The following is a 22,001-nucleotide window of genomic DNA, read 5'->3' as shown; positions in this document are numbered from 1 at the left end:
CCTGGTCTACATAATGAGACCCTGTCTAAAAAATAAAGTTTTTTGCTTGTTTTGCTTTTTGAGACAGGATCTCACTATGTAGCTCTGGCTGTCCTAGAACTCACTATGTAGCTCAGGCTGGCCTCGAACTCACAGAGATCCACCTGCCTCTGGAGTGCTGGATTTTAAGGTCTGTGCCATGGGGCTGGAAAGATAGCTCAGCAGTTAAAGAGCACTCGCTCCTCTTCTTCCAGCGGTCTTGAGTTCAATTCTCAGCAATCACATGATTGCTCATAATCATCTATAATGAGATCTGGTGCCCTCCTCTGGTCTGCAGGATTACATGCAGACAGAAACAATGTGTATGTAATGAATACATAAATCTTAACCGTATCTAGCCTCTGCCTCCCAAGTGCTGGGATTAAAGGCTTGGGTTTCAGAGCCAGGGAATTTAGGAGGCAGAGGCAGGTGCATCTAGGGTTTGGGGCAGCCTGGTCTACAGAATGAGTTCCAGGACAGTCAGGGCTATACTGAGAAATCTCGTCTGGAAAAATAAAAGAAAAAAACACAATAAGAATATTTTCGGGTCCTTCCCTTGGAGATTATTTCAACGGTTCTAAGGTGCCGAGGTGTCTTGTATTTAGCAACAATCTACCCTAACTTCTACCTTTATGGAGAGTTTAAGTATGTTAACATGGTTCAGTTCCGACAGATTATGTAACCTTTGGATCTCAGACTCTTTTGTGAGGTTGTGGGTAGTGAGCCGGCCTTGGAGTCTGCAAGTGTCTGGCCAGCCAAGCTCATAGAAAACCAACAGGGGAGCCCGGCGTGGTGCACGCCTTTAATCCCAGCACTGGGAAGGCAGAGGCAGGCAGATCGCTGAGTTCGAGGCCAGCCTGGTCTACAAAGCGAGTTCCAGAACAGCCAAGGCTACACAGAGAAACCCTGTCTTGAAAAACCAAAAAGAAAAAGAAAAGAAAACCTGTAGGAGGCGACTGTCATTTTCACCATCACTGTCATGTAATGTAAAGACCTCTTCCTCTAGTACTTAGCTTTTTCAGCTTTGGGGATCAACAGACACACAGAGCTCGGGCACCAAAGCCTCTGGTCATGCCAGGGTCTCTTTACAAAGTATCCCCACTACGCCATAGCCTGTCACAGCTACGCCTGCGTACAAGTCGCTCTGTACGCCTGCGCAGACTCCTCAGTCTTGGGTAAGTGTCGTCAAGGAAAATCCCCAGCTTCTGGGTAAACAAGCTGCCGCGTGAGCCCGCCTGCACGTGTTCCCAACAGCTCCAAGACCTCGCAGCCTATGAGAAAGTTTTTAGGGCAGTGCTTGCATTTGCGTCACCGACTTAGACAGGGCGGGGTCTTTTTCACAGCCAATAAAAACGTTGGGAGTGGGCGAGGGGCGTGGCTTCCGGTCAGATGTCCAATCAATGCGCTGGGGCGCCCCCTCCCTCACGTGGCTCTATCACTACCGGTTGTCATGTTGTCCAATGGGACGATGACTGCGGTCTGAAGTGCCAATGGTGACTTTGCGGGGGCTAGTCGGCTGCACGCGGAGCGGGGCATGGGTTGGCGCCTCTGAGCCAATAAGCTTGGAAGGCGTGACGGAACGGGCGGTGGGAGGGCCCGGAGGAGCCTGTGGAGTAGCTACCCAACGACCGCAGTAGTGAAGAAATTTGTATTCTGCGTGCGCTCGGAACTGTGAGTAGCCCCCTACTCCGGGGCGGTCAAAATAGATTTTTTTCGGGGAGGTGTGTTTGGCCAAAAGGGGTGTCAATGGCGTGGTGTGTGTGTGATCGTGCAGATGCCTGAGAGCTGCAGGAGAAATGCTTGGGTGGTTGTGGAGAAGGGGTCGGCAAACTCGGCCCTAGGGGGACTCGAACGGAGTTACCAGCATCAGATCTCTCACACTCTAGGGTCTCTGGACCTTATTGCGTAGCGCAGGGTTCTCAGAAGCCCTCAGCCACCCGAGGGAGCCGAAGCGCCTGCGATGGGACCCCTGAGGGCTGGCTAAGGTTCGTGTAGGCTCCTTCAACACTCGAAAGAGGCCGAGAGGCCGAGGCTGGAGAAGCGCTGGTTAGCGCAGGTGGGAAGGGGCATGGTGATCTGAGAAAGGCTGGCGCATTGGTGTGTGTGACCCCGAGGCTGTCTCATCACGACCGTGGGTTTCTTTTTCACGAGCAAAAGGAGGGCAGGGTAGAGGGTTTCGATACACCGGCTTGTCCAGCAGCTAGAGGTGAGGAGGTACCAAAAGGCAGCTCTGGTGTCTAGACAGTCGGGCCTGGAGTGAGGGGGGAGAGGGAGGAAGTGAGAGTCCTAGGAAAGTATTGTGGCAGGAGGCTTCTCGCATGATCTCAAGGGTTTTAGAGCACAGGGGGAACAAAAGAGAACAGTGGGGTGTGCGTGGAGTACAAACAGTGCCTCGCGAGCAGGCGGAAAGAGAAGGGATTGCATGCAGCCTGGCTCCTAGGCACCAGACTTAGACCCTGAGACTGTTTCCCCCGGCAGTCCTGGTTTGACAGTGCAGGAATGCAGCGTGGAGGTTTGGTAGCACTTCACAGGGTCCCTAAGGAAAAGAAGCCAGGAAGACAAGCCATCGTTAGCGCCTGCACCGTGGGCTCCAGTATTCGGAAGCTGAGAACACGTGTATGCAGCCCACAGGGCAAGTTTAGTACCTACTAAGTCTTAGTTGGCCCCCATGAAATGAGAGCGCTGTCTACCTCCGGTCGTTTGGGGGCTTAAATAAGAACCGTGCCTGTAAAGTACTTAGCACAGCACGTTTACAAACTGTTAGGTAACAAAACAATAGTGATGGAGTTTGTGTGAATGCCGTGGCCGGGAGCAATCCCCATCTTCTGTTTTTCTGCAAGTTTTGATGACTCCTCTTTTCCCTCTTCCTGATTTTTCTGGTCTTCAGGCACCAGCCCAAATTCCAACATTCCTCCCCTGTGTTCCTCTCCCAAGATCTGGGCCCCAGACTGAGACTGTTTGCTCTGTCCCAGTTTGACTTCCTCATCTTAAATCCATTCTCCGCCCCCCCCCCCCGCGCCCCGTGCTGTAATAGTAACTAGGAATTCTACCTCTGAAGGGGGCCCCTGGAAAGGAGCAAAGGTGCGCGGTCTCTCTCAGAACCTGGGCCTCCAGTTTACCCGCCCTGGCTCTTTGGTACCTGGCCAGCAGCTGTGTAGAGTTTGGCGAAGGGGCAAAGCCAAAGCCAGGACCTGTAGGAACTCAGCGAGGGCAGATGCAGGTCCTGAAAAGAAAGCCAGGCATGGTGGCGGCGGAGGGGGGGACCCCTTCCTCCTAACCGTCTCTCCAGGAATCCTTGGCTTTTGTACAGGAGCGCTGTCGTTGGGTTGGGGGAGGCGCCAAGGCTGAGTGCATGTCCTGGGCCACTAGCCAGAGAACACGATGTTCCCAAGTGCGCTGGCCGCCGCCCTCTGGGGCTGGCCGCCTCCCAAACCGCTGCCTCTCCAGCCTCCCTGCCCCACATTCCCCGGCTGCTTCGCCCCGCCTCCTTCCTCCGCCTTGACGTCACCGCTGTCTCCCGCCCCCTCGCCTCCATTGACGGCAGCAGAGCCTGGTTACTGTGGGGACGGTGAGGCCCTACTACCTGGGCCTTGGCATCAGGCGGGGGCTGTTGGAGTGCTGAGACCTTTTGTCCGCGTAAATGACAGATACGGAGGTGGGCGAGCAATGGCTGTTTGGGTCAGAGGAATTACACCTAAATCCTCGAGAGCCGTGGAAGGAGAAAGGGGTCTGAGAAACAAAAAACCGGAGAGGACAGGGGCTCACACACTACGAGGGGCAGGGGAGCAGGGTCGTTTTCAGGAAGAGGAAGCTGGGAATTCAGGCTCCTGTGTCTTGTTTTCCTGCCTCTGTTTTTCTGGGTTATTTTATAACACTTGTGTGCCCCAGCTTTTCTACCGAACCCTGCCCCTGCCCCTCCGCCTCCTCCAAGGGAAGCACCATTGTTAAGGGAAGCTTTAGCCACGTGACAGCGAGGGGCGTGTCCTTAGAGTTGATTATGTCAGCTGCTGCGTGGTGGCCTCTTCACTTGCCACCTCCGTTTCCAGGGAGGCCTGAGAGCCGACTCAGCACAGGTCCGGAAAGAGGGCTGTGTCACTGCAGCTCTCCTGGACCCGTCCTGGCACGTTAGCCCCCCTCGCCCCCAGTCAAGCCCCTGTTGAGTTTTTATGAATGCTCTACTTGTTGTTGTTGTTGTTTTGTTTTGTTGCCTCACCCTTCCTGAGGCTCCGTCTACCTTACCTATCCCTGGTAGAAACAAATTCGTTATGGTTTACAGACGATCTGTGTGTCAAGTCCTGACAGGCTCACCTTACTGCTGAGAGTACTGTAAATGAGGCAGAGGAGCTTGCTGCTGGCTTTGTGAACTTTGGCTTTTTCTAAGCAGCATATAAAACACTCGCCACTCACCTTTTTCTGCCTAGGCCCTCCACTACCCTCTCTGCTGCCCCCTTTGTAGTCCTGGCTTCCTGGCCCCCACTGTTGGGGCAGCCTTAAATGTGGGTGGCTGCATCCTCTTCAGAGAGGCTGCACTAGTCACCAAGTAGGCTGCCTGGAGACCTTTTCTCTGATTGGCTATGGAAGCACCTGCTTTTGTTTCCTTTCACAGTAACCACTGGCGCTCGCTGCCCCTTCCATTGTCTGTAGACTCCCATCACCCACTCACCCCTTGATGACATGTGGACCCTCAGTTGCCCTTTCCCCGAGCGTCTGACGTGTCCATGGAAACGGTTGGGTTCTTTGTGACAGCGCTGGGGAGAAGCCAGGGCATGTTAGTCTGGGTTTTTCTCTCTCCCAGTTCTCCTGAGTGCCAGACATTTCATTCAACTGGGTCCAGGACAGGTGTCTTGTTCTGCAAAGCTGGTCGGCTCAGGAAGTAGGTTTCTCTTGAGCACCCAGCTGTGGCCGAGGCATTTTCCCTGAAAAGGGGTAGCTTCCCCTCCTTCCCTCCCTCCCTCCCTCCCCTTTCATTAGTCATCCTGAGCCCATTGGCTGGCTGAGCAGTGTCTGAGGCCCTTCAGCCCAGCACCAGCACCCAAGTCCACGTGCAAGGATGTGTGTGACACAGCCCTGACCTCAGTGGGGGCCAGTGGCCAATCAGATGTCAGGGAGAGATCCTTAGCCAGCCGGGGGCGGGGCCTGTGGCTCTACCGGCACAAGTCCAACGAGGGGCAGGGCCTGGCATTATGCAACCCGCCTCCCAGCCTCTGGGAGCTGCTCGGCTGCGGGCTGAAACTGCAGGCGGCAGGAGGGCGCTCAAACTGCCAGGTAGGGGATCTCTGCTGCAACCCTAGGGCTAGTCTTTGTCCCGGAGCTGGGCCGTCACTACTTCCAATGTAATGGGTCACTTTCAGCCCTCAGAGCACAACAGTAATCTGCCTTTTCTGTCACCGGCCACCGCTTCGCCGGCCACCGCTTCGCCGCCCCTGGAGCTCTAGGTGTTCAACTCAACCCTTCACGGGTCGTCTGCATTTCTTCCTCGCTCACCTTGCCTTCTGCTCTGCTCCTCCACGGCAGCCATCCTAAGCCCAGCAACAGACCTCTAGCAAACACAACCCCTTACTCCTCTGTCAACACTCGGGGGTCCCTGCATTGCCCCGACACAAAAGATCCCTTCAGGGATTCGCACTCCCTGCCTTCCTCCCTCCAGTTCCTGGCCCCATGCCGGTCGTGATGTCAGCCGTTTCAGGCTGGAACATCCTGTTCCCAGCGCTAGTTCTTGCTGTTGGCCACGGCCTTCCCTTTTCTCCCAGTGCTGGGGAAATACTCGGGATGGGGGTGTGGTTAGACAGAGTAGAGAAAGAACTATATGTTGGTTGTTGTGTGTCCCCCTACCTTAAGGCATTGATGTAGTGGGTTAACTAGAAAAGTAAGGGACCGAGGAAGATGCCTGGGTCCCTGTCTCCGGCAAGTGGCAACTCCGGCCCTGGAGTTTGGGAGTGGGCAGGGGCCCGGGAAAAGAAAAGCCGTGTCTTCATCAGAACGTTGTTCAGGCTAGAGCTAGGATGGGGGCGTTTCCACAGAGAGCCGGCGTTGTGTATTTCTCCCTGGGGAGGCTAGGGCTTGATCCTGAAGTCCCTATAGCCTCTTCATATGGCTTCTGGGACTCGGGAATTTCTTAAGGTGGGTGACCTTCCCTCCACCGCCGCCCTGCGCCTTGCCAGCCAGTTGCGAGGGTGGGTTGGGCGGTGTTGGGACTGGGTCCGTTTCCCACTTGCACAGCAATCGGGGTGGGGGAGGGGTCGCTCCTGCCCTCCTGTGGTCCCTCCAGCAACCGCTGAGCTCAGCGGCTGACGTCGGTTTCCCTGGCGACCGCGGCTGTGGCGGAAGCGCGTGGTGGGGCCAGGCACATAAGCGCGCATGTGCAGCGGGGGTGGCACCGCCCCCGGATAAAATTAGCCCGGAAGCCTAAATATAGGAGACCATCAGCTCACCCCCTGCTCTGAGGCCTCAGAGTCCCAGGCCAAGTGGAGACCTGATGAAAATGTGGGGATAGGAAACCTGCAAGCTTTGAGCCACAGCCACAGTTGAGATTGTTCAGGCGGTACCCACTCTACACTGGCAGAGGGTATAAGGGGAGGCCCAAGAGAGCTGCCTTCCTACCTGTGGTATCCTTAGGGGGAATGGAAAACAGAGCTTACCTTTCTATTTATTGCAAGCCCAGACCTGAGTCCCAGCAGTGAGGGACAGGCAGAAGGACAGCGTAGCCAGCCGATGCTGTGGGCTTAATGGCTCAGCTCTTGCTAAACATTCCTTCTTGCTTTCTTTTTCTAGGTGCTGTGATTAAATTAGCCAGGCATCCTACCTCCCTTATCCAGGCCTCAAAAGCCGCGTCGAGTACCTGTGGTGGCCTCTTTACCTTCCCTGCTTTGTCCTCTGCTGTATGGCCCAGACATGAGCTGCCCCCTAGAAGGGGCCGATGGGGGAGAGGACCCCAGGCCCGGAGAACCTTTTTGCCCTGGAGGAGTCCCATCCCCTGGGGCCTCGCAGCACCGGCCTTGTCCGGGCCCCAGCCTGGCTGATGACACTGATGCAAACAGCAATGGCTCAAGCGGCAATGAGTCCAATGGTCACGAGTCCAGGGGCGCATCTCAGCGGAGCTCTCACAGCTCCTCCTCTGGCAACGGCAAGGACTCAGCCCTTCTGGAGACCACTGAGAGCAGCAAGAGGTGTGTGTGTGTGTGCGTATACCCACGCGTGCGTGCTCACTGTGCAGTCTAGAAGTGGTGAGCTAGGCTGTTGATCACGTGGCCCTCGCCTTAACCGGCTGCTTCTTTTCTAGCACGAACTCTCAGAGTCCGTCCCCACCCAGCAGTTCCATTGCCTACAGCCTCCTGAGCGCAAGCTCAGAGCAGGACAACCCGTCTACCAGCGGCTGCAGGTGTGTGTGGCCTGAGGGCTGTGGGAGACGCCTGGGGGGTGGGGCCAGACTCCAGGGCTAATGCGGTCACCCTTTCATTCCCTGTGGGCCTTGCAGCAGTGAGCAGTCAGCTCGAGCCAGGACCCAGAAGGAACTCATGACTGCACTTCGAGAGCTCAAACTTCGGCTGCCACCAGAGCGTCGGGGCAAGGGCCGCTCCGGGACCCTGGCCACGCTCCAGTATGCCCTGGCCTGTGTTAAGCAGGTGCAGGGTGAGTGGTACTTCCTGGCTGGGTGGGGCTGGGCCTTGGACTACTACTGTTGGGGCCGTTCTCCTTACTGACTCTAGCTTGGCTTCCCCTCTCCAGCTAACCAGGAGTATTACCAGCAGTGGAGCCTGGAGGAGGGCGAGCCCTGTGCCATGGACATGTCCACGTACACGCTGGAGGAACTGGAGCACATCACGTCTGAATACACGCTTCGAAACCAAGTCAGTTGCAGCTCAGGTCCTCTGTTCTAACAACCCTTACCCCGTCCCTACGGCTCCTAAATCTTCTCTTGATCTTGGTCCCGTGCTAGGACACCTTCTCTGTGGCCGTGTCCTTCCTGACGGGCCGGATTGTCTACATCTCGGAGCAGGCAGGCGTCCTGCTGCGTTGCAAGCGGGATGTATTCCGGGGTGCCCGTTTCTCAGAGCTCCTAGCTCCCCAGGATGTGGGTGTCTTCTATGGCTCTACTACACCATCTCGCTTGCCCACCTGGGGCACTGGCACCTCTGCAGGTAAAGTCCCCTGAGTCTGTGGAGAGGACTGAAGAGCTCCAGGAAGCTGCTGCTGTGAGCAGCCTGGACCTCAGCCCTCACTTGCTGGGCTCTTCTCAGCCCAGGGAGAGACGGCGCCGTGCTCACTGGCATTCTTGTCTCTGCTTAGGCTCCGGCCTCAAGGACTTCACCCAGGAAAAGTCTGTCTTCTGCCGAATCAGGTAGGCAGGGGGAGGAGAGGGCAAGCCCTCTCTCCTACTCATCCCTGCTCTCTCTGTCACATGTGCTGTGACTTTGACAAGGGGATGGCACTGCATTCCCCTGGAGAACTCTAATACTCATCTCTCCCTTGCCAGAGGAGGTCCTGACCGGGATCCAGGCCCTCGGTACCAGCCGTTCCGCCTAACCCCGTATGTGACCAAGATTCGGGCCTCAGATGGGGCCCCTGCACAGCCGTGCTGCCTACTCATTGCAGAGCGCATCCACTCTGGTTATGAAGGTGGATAGGCTAGGGCCCTGGCCTGGGGGGAGGGCTGATGGGAGAAGGGGTGAAGGTCAAGGTGAGAGTCTGGGAGGCATGAGCTGGGTCCTAGGGTCCGGGAAGTTTTATAAGGAGGAGGGTCCCGGCTGCGGGCGAGGGTGGGATGGGGTCCTGGGCTGTGACAGGTGAGAAGGAACACAGTGGTGGCTCTCGTGTCATCTCTGGTGTGAGTCACCAGATGACTCAGACCCTGTGGGCCGTAAAGCCAGGTCTGAGCTGAGAGGAGGAATGCCCGGCAGCCAGACCCCAGGCAGGAGGAGGGCGGAGGAGCTGGACCACTGTGGATGAACCGTACTGTTCTATGCCGCAGCTCCCCGTATCCCTCCCGACAAGAGGATCTTTACCACCCGCCACACACCCAGCTGCCTCTTCCAGGATGTAGATGAAAGGTAAGTGAAGGCTTGGAGGAAGGTGGGCAGCCAGGGCCCAGGCCAGGGCCTGACGCTGCCTCTCATTGCAGGGCTGCCCCACTGCTGGGCTACCTGCCCCAGGATCTCCTGGGCGCTCCAGTGCTCCTCTTTCTGCACCCTGAGGACCGGCCCCTCATGCTGGCCATTCACAAAAAGAGTGAGTTCTGCTCGCCCCGCTCTTCCCCAGGGCTTCTTAGCTGCTCTTGTGACAGTGTCTTTTGATGGCTTGGCCTCTTGGATATCTATGTGTCTCTTTCTCCACTTTATTCAGCTCTCCCACCCACTGACACCCACTTTCTTTCCTGCTCCCACAGTTCTGCAGCTGGCAGGCCAGCCCTTTGACCATTCCCCTATTCGATTCTGTGCTCGGAATGGGGAATATGTCACCATGGACACCAGCTGGGCCGGCTTTGTGCACCCCTGGAGCCGCAAGGTGGCTTTTGTATTGGGCCGCCATAAAGTCCGCACGTATGTGGGCCATATCTCTGAGCTTGTACTGGGGATGGGGCAAAATGGCGGGATTAGGGAAAGGACTGAATTTGCCTTCACTGCCCTGCAGGGCGCCCCTGAACGAGGACGTGTTCACTCCTCCAGCCCCCAGCCCGGCTCTGTCCCTGGACTCTGATATACAGGAGCTGTCAGAGCAGATCCACCGGCTGCTGCTGCAGGTGAGCACTCAGGAAGACCTCCAGAACCAGGTGCTCAGGAAGCCAGCCGGGTACAGAGACTAACCAGTCACCCTCCTTGCTGCAGCCTGTGCACAGCTCCAGCCCCACAGGGCTCTGTGGAGTTGGCCCCCTGATGTCCCCTGGTCCTCTACACAGCCCTGGCTCCTCCAGTGATAGCAACGGGGGCGACGCTGAGGGGCCTGGTCCTCCTGCTCCAGTGAGTAGCCTTCTTGGGGTCTGTTTTCTTGGGAATCGCCGTGGCCAGTCCTTCATGCTAACCCCACCTGGGCTCCTGGCACTGGCCACCCCAGTGCTGCCCTGCGCTCTGCCGTCCCACGGGCCACCCCAGTGCTGCCCTGCGCTCTGCCATCCCATAGGCCACCCCAGTGCTGCCCTGCGCTCTGCCGTCCCACAGGTAACTTTCCAGCAGATCTGTAAGGATGTGCACTTGGTGAAGCACCAGGGACAGCAGCTCTTCATCGAGTCCCGGGCCAAGCCTCCGCCCCGGCCCCGCCTCCCTGGTGAGTGGGTGATGGCGGAGAACAAGGGTAGGGGTTAAGGCCGAGGCCCCCCACCCATCCTCATCCCTAACCCACTTACCTTACGTTTCCTTGCCTCAGCTACGGGTACCTTCAAGGCCAAAGTCCTTCCCTGCCAGTCCCCAAACCCCGAGCTAGAGGTGGCCCCTGCTCCTGACCAAGCGCCCCTAGCATTGGCCCCTGAGGAGCCAGAGAGGAAAGAAGCCTCCAGCTGTTCCTACCAGCAGATCAACTGCCTGGACAGCATCCTCAGGTGAGGCTGCTCGTCACCTCCCCGCCTGACGCTGCCTTGCCTGTGCCAGGGCCGCCCTTCATCCCTTTGCGGCATCTGTCCCCAGGTACCTGGAGAGCTGCAACATTCCCAGTACAACCAAGCGTAAATGTGCCTCCTCCTCTTCCTACACGGCCTCTTCAGCCTCTGATGACGACAAGCAGAGGGCTGGTCCAGTTCCTGTGGGGGCCAAGAAAGGTAAAGGCCCATTGCAGGCCTGCCTCCCCTTGCCCTGTCCCAGCCTGACCCTGGCCTGTAGACTTCTTCTGCCTTGGGGGCTCCCACCTGCTCTTCCCTGTCCTCCTCTCCTGCCTCCTGATCTCCAGGTCCCCCCCTCTAGCTGATCCTCCCCACTGCTCCCTGGGATGCCCCTCTCTGACCTTCTAAGGGGCAGTGGTAACCAGTGCCATCTCTCCGCACAGATCCGTCGTCAACAGTGCTGTCTGGGGAGGGGGCCACTCCTCGGAAGGAGCCAGTGGTGGGAGGCACCCTGAGCCCGCTCGCCCTGGCCAATAAGGCGGAGAGCGTGGTGTCCGTCACCAGTCAGTGTAGCTTCAGCTCCACCATCGTCCATGTGGGAGACAAGAAGCCCCCGGAGTCGGGTATGGGCATGGAGTGAAGGCGGCCAGTGACTGGCCCCACGTGGTCCCTCAGCCAGAGTTCCTTTCCTGCCCGGCTTTCCTCCCCTCCCCCAAATGGAGAGAAGGAGGCCACCTTCTTAGCTTGGGGCTCTGCTGCTCCCCACTGTCTACCCTGCTAACCTCTGCTGCTTGCCCCCTACCCCCCATTTTCCTTCCTGTGTTCTTCCTGTCAGTTGAAACATGAAAGTTGGGTTAAGGGGAGGAGGTCCAGCCCAGAGATGTTGGCCACAGACTGGTCTAAGTCAGGCAATCCTGAAGACTCTTCAGGGTCTTTGGGTAGTTCTTAAAAATGTGAGAAAAGCAAGAAGTGGGTGGGCTTCCCTTGTGAAGGGGTTTCTGGCAGGGTCTTGGACATGGGTGGAGACTGAGCATCCTCTATTCTCCTGGGATACTTTTGTGTGGAAAGAACAGTCCAGGTCACCTCTTGACGAGGGGGTGGTGTGAGTACCTGGGGTCCCAGGCTTGGCCGTGGGACAGAGCCAGGCTTGGCTGGGCTGTTGGATAGGGAGTCTGTAGTGTGACTGGTGACCTCTGAGCTGTTTCTCATCACCTTTATCCTGTCTCGCCTCTCTTAGACATCATCATGATGGAAGACCTACCCGGCCCAGCCCCCGGCCCGGCCCCCAGCCCGGCCCCCAGCCCCACAGTAGCCCCTGACCCAGCCCCAGATGCGTATCGACCAGTGGGTCTGACCAAGGCCGTGCTGTCCCTGCACACACAGAAGGAAGAGCAAGCCTTCCTCAGCCGCTTCAGAGACCTTGGCAGGCTTCGTGGGCTTGACAGCTCTTCTGTGGCCCCCTCAGCCCCTGGCGAGCGAGGTAGCCACCTAGAGCTTCCTTGAGCTGCCTTTTGTGTAGCCAGCCTAGGGCCAGCTGCTGGGGGTGGTGCTGGGCGGAGGGAGAAGTTCCTGCTTTGGGACTGCAGCTGATGCTCCTTCAGCGTCAGGACCCTATTTAGTTAGACTTCTAGATAGTGCGTCTCCCTGCTAGGCTGGGCTGCAGGCTGAGGGGGGAAGCCTGGAGGGCTGGCCCTGGCACAGGCAGGAAGTCCCCGGTTCCAGGTAAGCGACTCCAGCCCTAGCCTGGGAATAAGGGCTTAGCATGACGATGCGATCTGCAGTGACTCGGGCCACTCTTGGATGGGGTTGGACCTCAAGGGCAGATGGAAAGTAGCCTGCTGCGGACCTGCAGGAGACCTCAGCAGGCAGCTGTAGGCCTGAGGCGGGGCGCTCGTTCCCCTGAGTTAGGCGGAGCACAGCTTCTGCTGGCAGGACATTTGTACAGGCTGGCAGATGGACTGAGGTCACTTGGCCTAGGCGTCCATGGCCCCACTCTGCCTCCTCGTGTCTCAGTGTGCCTCTGGTTTGCACACCCCCAGCGTGACCCTCGTGTAACCTGGCCCTCCCTGGCTCCTTTTACAATAAACCCCCTGCCCCTGGCGCCTGTGATTCTTCTTGAAGCTTCCCTGCCTTCTGCGTGCTGCCTTCTGCTTTTCACATGTAGGCTGAGGAGCCGTCTTGGCCCTTTGCCCATTCTCAGTGTCCCAGGGCAGGAGAGGTGGCAGGCTCCTTGCTAACCCTGGTCTTTCCCCACAGGCTGCCACCATGGCCCCATGCCCCCTGGTCGCCGACACCACTGCCGATCTAAAGCAAAGCGTTCTCGCCATCACCAGACCCCCCGGCCCGAAACCCCCTGCTATGCCCCCCATCCTTCACCTGTGCCCTCTTCTGGACCCTGGCCACCCCCAGCAGCTACCACCCCTTTCCCAGCAGTGGTTCAGCCCTACCCACTCCCAGTGTTCTCCCCTCGAGGGGGACCCCAGCCTCTTCCTCCGGCCCCCACATCTGTGCCCCCTGCTACTTTTCCTTCTCCATTAGTAACCCCAATGGTGGCCTTGGTGCTCCCTAACTATCTGTTCCCTACCCCGCCTAGCTATCCATACGGGGTCTCCCAGGCCCCTGTTGAAGGGCCACCCACACCTGCTTCGCATTCACCTCCTCCATCCCTGCCCCCACTGCCCCCCAGCCCCCCACACCGCCCAGACTCCCCACTGTTCAACTCAAGATGCAGTTCCCCACTCCAGCTCAATCTACTGCAGCTTGAGGAGTCCCCCCGCAACGAGGCGGGTGCTGCTGCAGGGGCCCCTGGGAGCAGTGCTGGGCCCTTGCCTCCCAGTGAGGAGGCTGCTGAGCCAGAGGCCAGACTGGTGAGCAACAGTCCCTCTACCCACTCTTGCAGTGCCCTCAGCTCTTGCTCCTCCTCTGCTTGGCTGCTTCCCCCTGGGCTGGGTCTCAGTTTCCTGGGGTCAGTGTGGGTGGGAGCCCCAAGCAGAATTTCGGAATGAAGCAGAAATCAGCTGCCTCCTCTGGGAAGGGGCAGCTCTGTCTGTCTGGCAGGTGGCGAGATCATCCCAGCATATGGCAGTATAGATTCTAAGAGTATCGGCCACTTAGACAGCGTCTGGCCTTGTGTCCCTACTCACCAGCTGTCTCCTCGCAGCTCGGCCCTGTGTCATGGAGGGCCTGTTGGGCTGGGTGTGCCTTCTTTGGTTCCCCTCAATAGTAGCAGCAGTTGAGAAGCAGCCATGATGGTGACTCCTTCCTGTCTTCCTGTCCCCTCCATCCCTCCCTCCAGGTGGAGGTCACAGAGTCCTCCAATCAGGACGCACTTTCAGGCTCCAGTGACCTGCTGGAGCTACTGCTTCAGGAAGATTCTCGCTCTGGCACCGGTTCTGCCGCCTCGGGCTCCCTGGGCTCTGGCCTGGGCTCTGGGTCTGGTTCCGGATCCCACGAAGGGGGGAGCACCTCAGCCAGCATCACTCGTGAGTGCTCACCCTCCAGTGCTAACTTAACTAACCAGAGCAGGGCATGGGTGGGGAGGTGGGAGGCCAGATCAGGGCAGGGGTGAGGAGGTGGGAGGCCAAGCCCCAGTTTGGCCCAACATGTTAAGGCTTGTGGGTTGGACCCACGGTCTAAGAGGGTGGCCAGCCTGGTGAAGCCACTCAGGATGAGCGTGTTAGCAGGCTGGCTCCATTGGCCTTCTCCTCCCCTCCACAGGCAGCAGTCAGAGCAGCCACACAAGCAAGTACTTTGGCAGCGTCGACTCTTCAGAGGCTGAGGCTGGGGCTGCTCAGGCTGGGACTGAGCCTGGGGACCAGGTCATTAAGTATGTGCTCCAGGACCCCATCTGGCTGCTCATGGCCAACGCTGACCAACATGTGATGATGACATACCAGGTGCCCTCCAGGTAGGTTTTAGAGGCCTCACTTCTTCCCTTTCAGAGCAGTAACGAGGCCAGCCTATCTGCATTGCTCAGATAACTTGAGGTTCTTCCTCCTGGGGCTGGCTCTGATCTGGAGCTACTTGTTGTGGCCCAAGCTCCTATCCCTTGGGGCCTCACCAGCAGTTCTTGTCAGGTTGAGGGGAGTTTTCCTGCTGTGGAAAGTTTCCTTGCACTCCAGGAAGGAGCAGAAGACGGTGGGGCTAAGGAATTGTGGTTGGAGATGAATGCCAAGCCGTGGGTCTGGGCCCTGGATCCCAGCCTCGACTTCTCCTCACACAGGGACGCAGCCTCTGTGCTGAAGGAAGACCGAGAGAGGCTCCGGGCCATGCAGAAGCAGCAGCCGCGCTTCTCAGAGGACCAGCGGCGGGAGCTGGGTGCTGTGCACTCCTGGGTCCGGAAGGGCCAGCTGCCTCGGGCCCTTGATGTGATGGTGAGGAAATTCTGGGAAGCCAGGAAGAGGCTAGGGTGGAAGCTGCTGCGCTCACGTTCAAGGGAGAGAGGATAGAAGTCCGATCCCAGTGGCTTTGAAGCCCTAATTTGAGGGATGCTGAGTCCGTAAGCCTGCTGCCGGCTTATGTGACATTAAACCACATCGCCTCAAAGAGTCTTCGCAGAACTCTGGCTCTTCATACCACTCCATCAGAGGCTTTCAGGAGGGCCCTTTCAAAAAATTTTTCTTCGGGTTCAGGCGTGGTGGCCTTTAATCCCAGCACTCGGGAGCCAGAGGCAGGTGGATTGCTGAGAGTTTGAGGCCAGCCTGGTATACAAAGTGAATCCAGGACAGCCAAGGCTACACAGAGAAACCCTGTCTTGAAACCCTCCCCCCCCCCCAAAAAAAGTTTGGGTTTTCTGTGTATGGATGTGTTTTCTGCATGTATGTATATACACCCCACGTGTGCCTGGTGTCCACGGAGGTCAGGGGATCACCATCTGGGACTGGAGGTGAGGATGGTTCAGCCTCCATGTGGGACTGGTGTCTCAACTCAGCTCTCTAGTCCCCTAGGTAGAGGATTCTCCACCTTGTGAGACTGTAGGTACATGTGTAGACTGGCTTCTTGAGGCTGTGTTTGCCACTCACTGTCAGGTTAAGATTGGGCTGCTGGGCCGCCAGGCTCCAGTGAGGCTCCCGCTTAACTCACCGCCTCCCTTTTCCCTCCAAGGCTTGTGTGGACTGCGGAAGCAGCATCCAAGATCCTGGCCACTCGGACGACCCACTCTTCTCAGACCTGGATGGATTGGGGCTGGAGCCCATGGAGGAGGGTGGGGGCGAGGTGGCTGGGGGTGGGGCTGGTGGGGAGCCCCAGACCCAAAGTGGGGCTAAGGGTTCAAGCTCTCAGGACTCTGCCATGGAGGAGGAAGAGCAAGGCGGGAGCCCATCAAGCCTGGCTTTGCCTGCAGAAGGAAGCGGCACCAGCTAGACTCCATGTTGGGGCCACTTGCTGCAGTGTCTGAGAGGCTTCCTTTCATCCACTCTGAGGTTCTTAGAACTCAAGATGTGGCTGGGCCAACCAATAGGAAACTGCCCAGCTTCTCCCAACACAGGGGGCAGGACCCCCGGTACCAGTTCAGGACCCAGGAACTGCCTCCAGCCTCTTAGCAGAGAGTGGAGGTTTTCAGCCCGGTTTGGAGGGTTGTTAGCTCCCACCCTGCAGAGGAGACTTTTCCTCATCTGGTTAAGGTTGCTGACAAGCTGCTGACATGGTCTCTCCAAATCCCAGCTGAGCCCGAGTCCCAGGTGGAGAGTTGGGGTTGCACTTATTTATTGGGGGAGACAGCTCACTCTCCCACCTCATCCCAAGATGGGAGGAGGGGAGCCTGGGGTCCATGTAGGATCCAGGGGTTCTGAACCCCTAGCTGCTCCAAGGGGGAGGTTGGTGGACCATGGAGTCCCTGGTGCTGCCCCTCAGGTGGGACCCAGGTGTTCTCAGCTCTACCCTCTACCAATGGCATTTGTGTTTTTGATATTGTGTCTGTTATTATTTTTTTTAATACAAAATGGAAAACCAAAGACTTTGTGAAGTGAAGTTGGGAGTTTGGGTGAGGGGAGGCCGGGCAGAACCACCGGCAAGGTTGCGATGTAGGTGGGCTGATGAAGCCTCTTCCTTTGTCCTCCACGGTCCTGGTAGCCAAAGATTTACCTCGCCTGAGGCAGGAGGATCACTGTGAGTTCGAAGCCAGCCTGGCCTACAAAGAGAGTCCAGGACAGCCAAGGCTACACAGAGAAACCCTGTCTGGAAAAACCAAAACAAACAAAACACACACACACACACAAAACCACTCAACACAACCACACTATTCCCCCTGACTTCCTGGAGCGGCAGAGAGGCACCACGTGGCTAAAGTCTTGGCGAGCTCCGGTCTGTGGCTGGAGCAAGTGGAAGCGCTGGGAAACCCGCGGCGCTTTAGCTGAGTTCCTTAGCTTTATGTCAGCACACCAGAATTAGCTGCCCCTGGTCAGTTTAGCCTTCAACTCAAAGCTTAGCAAAGGGGAGCCTGGGTGGAGTTAGTAATCGCAGGTCCAGTTCAGACTGCTGGTGGAATTACTCTACTTTTCCTCCTTACTCCCCTCCCCGCACCACAGCTGATGTACTTTGATGCAGCAGGTACGTCCCCGTTGGCGCCGTGGCTTAGCTGGTTAAAGCGCCTGTCTAGTAAACAGGAGATCCTGGGTTCGAATCCCAGCGGTGCCTGCTTTGCATAGGGAAGTGGTATATTATTGCCATCTGTCCCGGAGGAAACTTCTGCTGCTGCCTTAGACTCTTCCTATTGCTTCCTGTACGCTTAGGGCCACGTTTCCTATGCACTTTTAAGTATCTTTAGAGACGCAGAAGCCTCTGAGCCTTGACACTCTGCTCCTTAAGGCTAAGGACTGGAATAGGGAGGACACTGGTTTTATTGTGGGTCCACTGCGGCTCCGCGAGAAGAGAGCCCCGGGAAGAGGTTGCTGCTCAAGACGAGGCCACGAAGGACCTGGCAGTCTAGTCGCAGCGCACGCGCACAGCTGGGGAAGGAAAGGGAAAGAAAAAAAAGGCAAAAACTTCAGGGGTCGAGTGTCTTGATAGGCAGCTATAGCTCCGCAGGCCCAAGGCCGCACGCGGCTGTGATGGCCGAGTGGTTAAGGCGTTGGACTCGAAATCCAATGGGGTCTCCCCGCGCAGGTTCGAATCCTGCTCACAGCGTTAGTAGTTTTGGTATTAAGCACTGTCCGTTCAATAAGCGTTAAGTGCTCTAGATTTTTCTTTGGAGAAGCTCCCAATGGGATTCGCTAGCGCCCCCGTGCGAAGTCGAGACTACTATGGTCTAACTCCATCAAATCACCCAGAGTCTATTAAGCCTTTTCTTTTTTTCTATTAAGCCTTTTACTCAATTCCGACTGTGTCATCCGAAACCACGAATCACCAGTACTGTTTTTAATTTTAAGATTTTGAAATGATTACATTTCTCGCTTCCCCTTCCTCCCTTCTAAACTTCCAATACACTCCTCCCAGTTTTCCTGCCAGTTAGTTTACTCTTTCCTTGGGGTGGATGGGGAACTCTCTCACTTCCGGCCGGAAGCCTGCTTCACTGCCAAGATGGTTTCCCATGGACTCCACAGCTGCGTGCACTTACCCAGCGCTCTTCTTTCCCTGACTGGTCAACCCCGACGTACACCCCACTCCCCACCCCACGCCGAGACAGGCTTTCTATGTAGCCCTGGCTGTCCCGGAACTCACGCTGTAGACCAGGCTGGCCTCGAAACTCAGAGATCTGCCCGTCTCTGCCTCTTGAAGGCTATGCGCCACCACTGCCCTGCTCCCGTCAGCTTCCTAAAGAGGTGATTGCATTCACAACAACAAAAACATCTGTTGTGTGTCCCTGAAAAGTTCTTGTGTTGGCAACTTAGTCCCCAGATGTGTAATCTGATGGGAGATAGGGCCTTTGGGACATTATTCAAACTAGAAGATGTCATGTGAGTGGAGGCCCCATGAAATGACAGAAGCAGCTCCAACAAGCTTGCTTATTCTGTCACACGGTATGATTCCCTCTACCAAATTCTGATGTGACAAGAGCGCTCTCATCAGATATGCTGGCACCGTGCCCTTGGGCGTCCCAGCTTCCAGACTTTCCCGCTAGCTCGGAATATAGTGCTGTTGTAAGCCAGCTGGAGAAAAGGCCGGAAAACAGAGTAAGATGCTGTCTGGGCCCACGTTCTTCCACAGTCCCCATTCCACTTGCTCCTCTGTTCAGCAAGAAGTGACCTCACTGTCCGCACCTCCGCCTGCTCCTCTGAACCCCTCCAGCCATAGCCCTCACCATCATAGCTTCCTTTATTAAGGCTTAGCGAATAACAGCCACATTGCTAAATGCTCCTCCCTTCCTTCCCAGGCGGACGCCCTTCGGATGCTCCTTCTGCCTCGTTAGCAGCTAGTTCACAGACTCTTCTTGTGCAGTGAGGAGAGCCAGGGGCCTCAGCCTTCCAGTGGTCGCCTCCTTGCCTGTGCCGTCTGCGGAGGCAGCTCTAGTCCAGTGCCTTTAAACGCCAGGCAATGCCTTACACTGCCTCACGCTTTCATCTCCGCGTCTGGACCTGTCCGCCAGGACTGTGTCCTACTGGCTGCTCTGTCCCCACTGGGCTGTCAAGTAGGGATCTCATAGGGATCTCAAGGTCACAGTCTTTCCCTCAAAGCTGTTTCATCTGTAGTCTTCAAATTTCAGTCAACAAAAATTCCATTCGTTTGGTTGATTACACTAAAACCTTCAGAATCATCCTTGGGTCTTCTTTTTCTAATATTCCATATTGATCAGTCAGCAGTGTCTTTGCCGAGTGCGCAAGGTTTAGCCTATTGGCAACATATCGGCGTCACTGACTTCACAGGAGGACGCTGCAGGCATGGAATCAGACTCATGACTTATTTTTGAGGGGTGGTGAATCTGGGGACCAGAACCCAGGATTTTTTTTTGTTTGTTTTGTTTTGTTTTTTGGTTCTTTTGAGACAGGGTTTCTCTATGTAGCCTTGGCTGTCCTGGACTCGCTTTGTAGACCAGGCTGGCCTTGAACTCACAGCGATCCGCCTGCCTCTGCCTCCCGAGTGCTGGGATTAAAGGCATGGTTCCAGAGGGCTACTCTCTGCCTTAGAGCAGCCTCTCCCCTCACCCGCCCTCCCCACATCTCCCTCTGGAGTGTTTACTTTGCTAAATAAACTTTGCTGAAGATGTCTATATTTGGGCTGGAGAGATGGCTCAGAGGTTAAGAGCACTGGCTGCTCTTCCAAAGGTCCCTAGTTCAATTCCCAGCACCCACATGGTGGCTCACAACCATCTGTAATGAGATCTGGCGTTCTCTTCTGGTGTGCAAGTGTACATACGGATAAGATCACTGTATAAATAGTAAATAAATCTTCAAAAAAAAAAAAAGATGTCTATATTCCTGACTGTTTCTTCCCATAACAGAAGGAGCTAGAAAATTGTGTGTGAATTCATTTCTATTTCTCCTTCTCCTCCTTCTTCTTTGCTTTTCCCAGACAGGGTTTCTCTGTGTAGCCTTGGCTGTCCTGGACTCGCTTTGTAAACCAGGTAGGCCTCAAACTCAAAGTGATCTGCCTGCCTCTAGGATTATAGGTGTGCACCACCACGCCCAGCTAAGATCTTGAATTTCTGATTTTTCTGCCTCTGCCTCTCAAGTGCTAGGAGTACAGGCACCACCATATCATGGCAACCCCATTCTTCTAGGATAAGACCTTGCAGAATTACAGTTTTCACCCACTACTCTCTTTATTTCTTTGCTTTTTCTCCATCATATTTACTGTCTGCCAAATAATATTTTGTGTACCTTGCATGGACTGTTTTCCCGACAAGAGCAAAAGCCAGTGAGGGCAGAGCTCGTTGCTTGTTTTGTTTGGAGCTGTCTCTGCGGCACAGAGTAGATATGGATAAACACATGCTGAGGACAGAAGAAATGGCAGGCAGGGTTCAACTTCTGTAGCTCTGGGCTTTAAAGTTGATAAGTGTCGTCCTGACGAGACCCTTCCTCGGAACAAACAAAAATAGAACAACAAACAGAAAAGGAAAAGAAAAAAGTGTTCCTTTCTATTTTATCAGAGTCTGAGATTCCCTGAGTTTAGCTTTGAATCATAGAAAGCGACCTGGAAGCCAGAGCACAGCTGCTGTAGGCGCCTAGAACTCTCAGAGGCTGAGTTTTGTGACTCTCCAACCTCCTAGCCCCCAGGGAACATCCTCCTAGCAACTCCCCTAATCAGGACCCAGGGCATCCTAAGGAGCTGCTTTCCCTTTGAAAAACTATAGAGGTCTAGGACAAGAGGCTTGAAAGCCAGGTGAAGGAGCTGTCACAGTGGGAGAGGGAAGTCAGTGTGGCCACCGCAGAGAGAGCGCAGCGAGACACAGATGCCTGTGCTGTTAGGACACAACATGACGTATGTGTAGACACGGGTCCTCTCTGGACAGAGGCTTGGGATCCTTCCTCATCGACACCAACACTCACAACTTTCAAAGGTAGACCAGGGACCGCTTCACAGGCCACAGCTGTGCCGGGGCAAGGAGCTGACATCAAACCACCCAGTTGACCTGGAGGGTCACCTTAGGTTTTGAGGGCCTGAAAAGTACATCTTTTAAATTTTTTATTTCTGGTTTTTCAAGACAGGTTTTTGTAGCCTTGGCTGCACTGGAACTCAGAGAGATGAGTTTGCCTCTGCCTCCCAAGGACTGGGATTAAAAGCTGCCACCACTTAGTGTACTTAATTAAAAAACAAAACAAAGCAAAACCAAAAACTACTCACACCTGTAATCCTAGCACTGGGAGGAAGAGGCAGGCAGATCTCTGAGGCCAGCCTGGTCTACAAAGAGAGTTCCAGAACAGCCAAGGCTATTACACCGAGAAACCCTGTCTTGAAAATAACAAAACAGGCAAACAAAAAACAAAAACAAACAAAAAACTAGGCATAATAAGTAATATTTAGAGTAAAGCAAAGAATGTAACAATTTACATATTTAAGATGCTGACAAATAGCAAGACTCTGGGTTCAATAATTAATACTTAGTAAGTTAAACACTGACAAATGCAGACAAGCAGCCTAACCCCTGGCGGACGCTGCAGTATTCTCCACAGACCGCCTACCTACTTTGTATATTTTTTTTATTCCTGTGTATGTGCAATGTTCAGAATCCCATGGCCCTATGGACACCTTGCTGGAACTTTCCCCAGACTCTGTTTTTGGGCTCCTTAATTTCATTAGTATCAGGGTGAATCAGCCTGTGAAGTCAAATCCTTTCCCCCACCCAACCCCCAAAACTGGCTCTCAGCCTGCTGAGAAAGCCCATTCTCTGAAACCAGTCGGTTTGTTTTTCTACTTTTCCAAATGAGCGATTCCCACATTTTTCATCAAATGGCCTATAAACGCTTCTGATGCCGGTGGGAATAACCGGTTGGGGGTGGGAGGGTTGATGCCAGTGGGGGGTGGAGCGGCAGCCTCAGGAGCAGGGAAGACCCCTTTCCCATGGAGGTGGTGACCGGCACGGTGT

The 22,001-nt window shown here is 55.6% G+C and overlaps 1 protein-coding gene and 1 long non-coding RNA gene across 9 annotated transcripts; one reads left to right on the top strand and one right to left on the bottom strand.

Annotated features, from left to right (window-relative positions):
- The first annotated feature begins 1,034 nt into the window (after nt 1–1,034).
- Nucleotides 1,035–16,494, top strand: PER1 (period circadian regulator 1). 8 transcript variants are annotated; one of them, XM_084761132.1, is made up of 24 exons: nt 1,038–1,689; nt 1,905–2,003; nt 6,790–7,184; nt 7,298–7,396; nt 7,493–7,647; nt 7,744–7,865; nt 7,955–8,156; nt 8,305–8,356; nt 8,492–8,634; nt 8,987–9,065; nt 9,137–9,243; nt 9,401–9,554; nt 9,646–9,754; nt 9,840–9,971; nt 10,170–10,275; nt 10,375–10,546; nt 10,632–10,762; nt 10,987–11,166; nt 11,781–12,023; nt 12,800–13,410; nt 13,839–14,025; nt 14,261–14,450; nt 14,766–14,916; nt 15,647–16,494. In XM_084761132.1, exons 3-24 carry the CDS (start codon nt 6,910–6,912, stop codon nt 15,902–15,904), a joined length of 3,858 nt encoding a protein of 1,285 aa, XP_084617258.1. In that variant the 5' UTR covers nt 1,038–1,689; nt 1,905–2,003; nt 6,790–6,909; the 3' UTR covers nt 15,905–16,494. The 8 variants fall into 8 exon arrangements, with proteins under 8 accessions (XP_084617262.1, XP_084617263.1, XP_084617258.1 ...); XM_084761136.1 differs by lacking the exon at nt 1,905–2,003 and having other exon boundaries at nt 1,035–1,689; nt 7,496–7,647; XM_084761130.1 differs by lacking the exon at nt 1,905–2,003.
- LOC311585674 lies at nt 2,010–4,816 on the bottom strand. The gene is made up of 3 exons (XR_014775299.1): nt 4,682–4,816; nt 3,069–3,241; nt 2,010–2,554 (listed from the first exon to the last, which is right to left on the bottom strand). It is a non-coding gene; the product is annotated as an uncharacterized lncRNA (long non-coding RNA).
- Nucleotides 16,495–22,001: the final 5,507 nt, after the last annotated feature.

Source organism: Acomys minous, assembly GCF_964271855.1.
Source record: "Acomys minous genome assembly, chromosome: 16".
NCBI lineage: Eukaryota > Metazoa > Chordata > Mammalia > Rodentia > Muridae > Acomys > Acomys minous.
Note: the sequence above shows the minus strand (reverse complement) of the source record. Positions and strands in the feature narration are given on the sequence as shown.

Bases quoted from the DNA above. Each gene is read 5' to 3' on its own strand.
- PER1 (XM_084761130.1), top strand. From the start codon at position 6,910: ATGAGCTGCCCCCTAGAAGGGGCCGATGGGGGAGAGGACCCCAGGCCC. The intron at 7,648-7,743 runs GTGAGTGGTACT...TCCCCTCTCCAG, and splicing joins CTGTGTTAAGCAGGTGCAGG to CTAACCAGGAGTATTACCAG. The intron at 12,024-12,799 runs GTAGCCACCTAG...CTTTCCCCACAG, and splicing joins CTCAGCCCCTGGCGAGCGAG to GCTGCCACCATGGCCCCATG.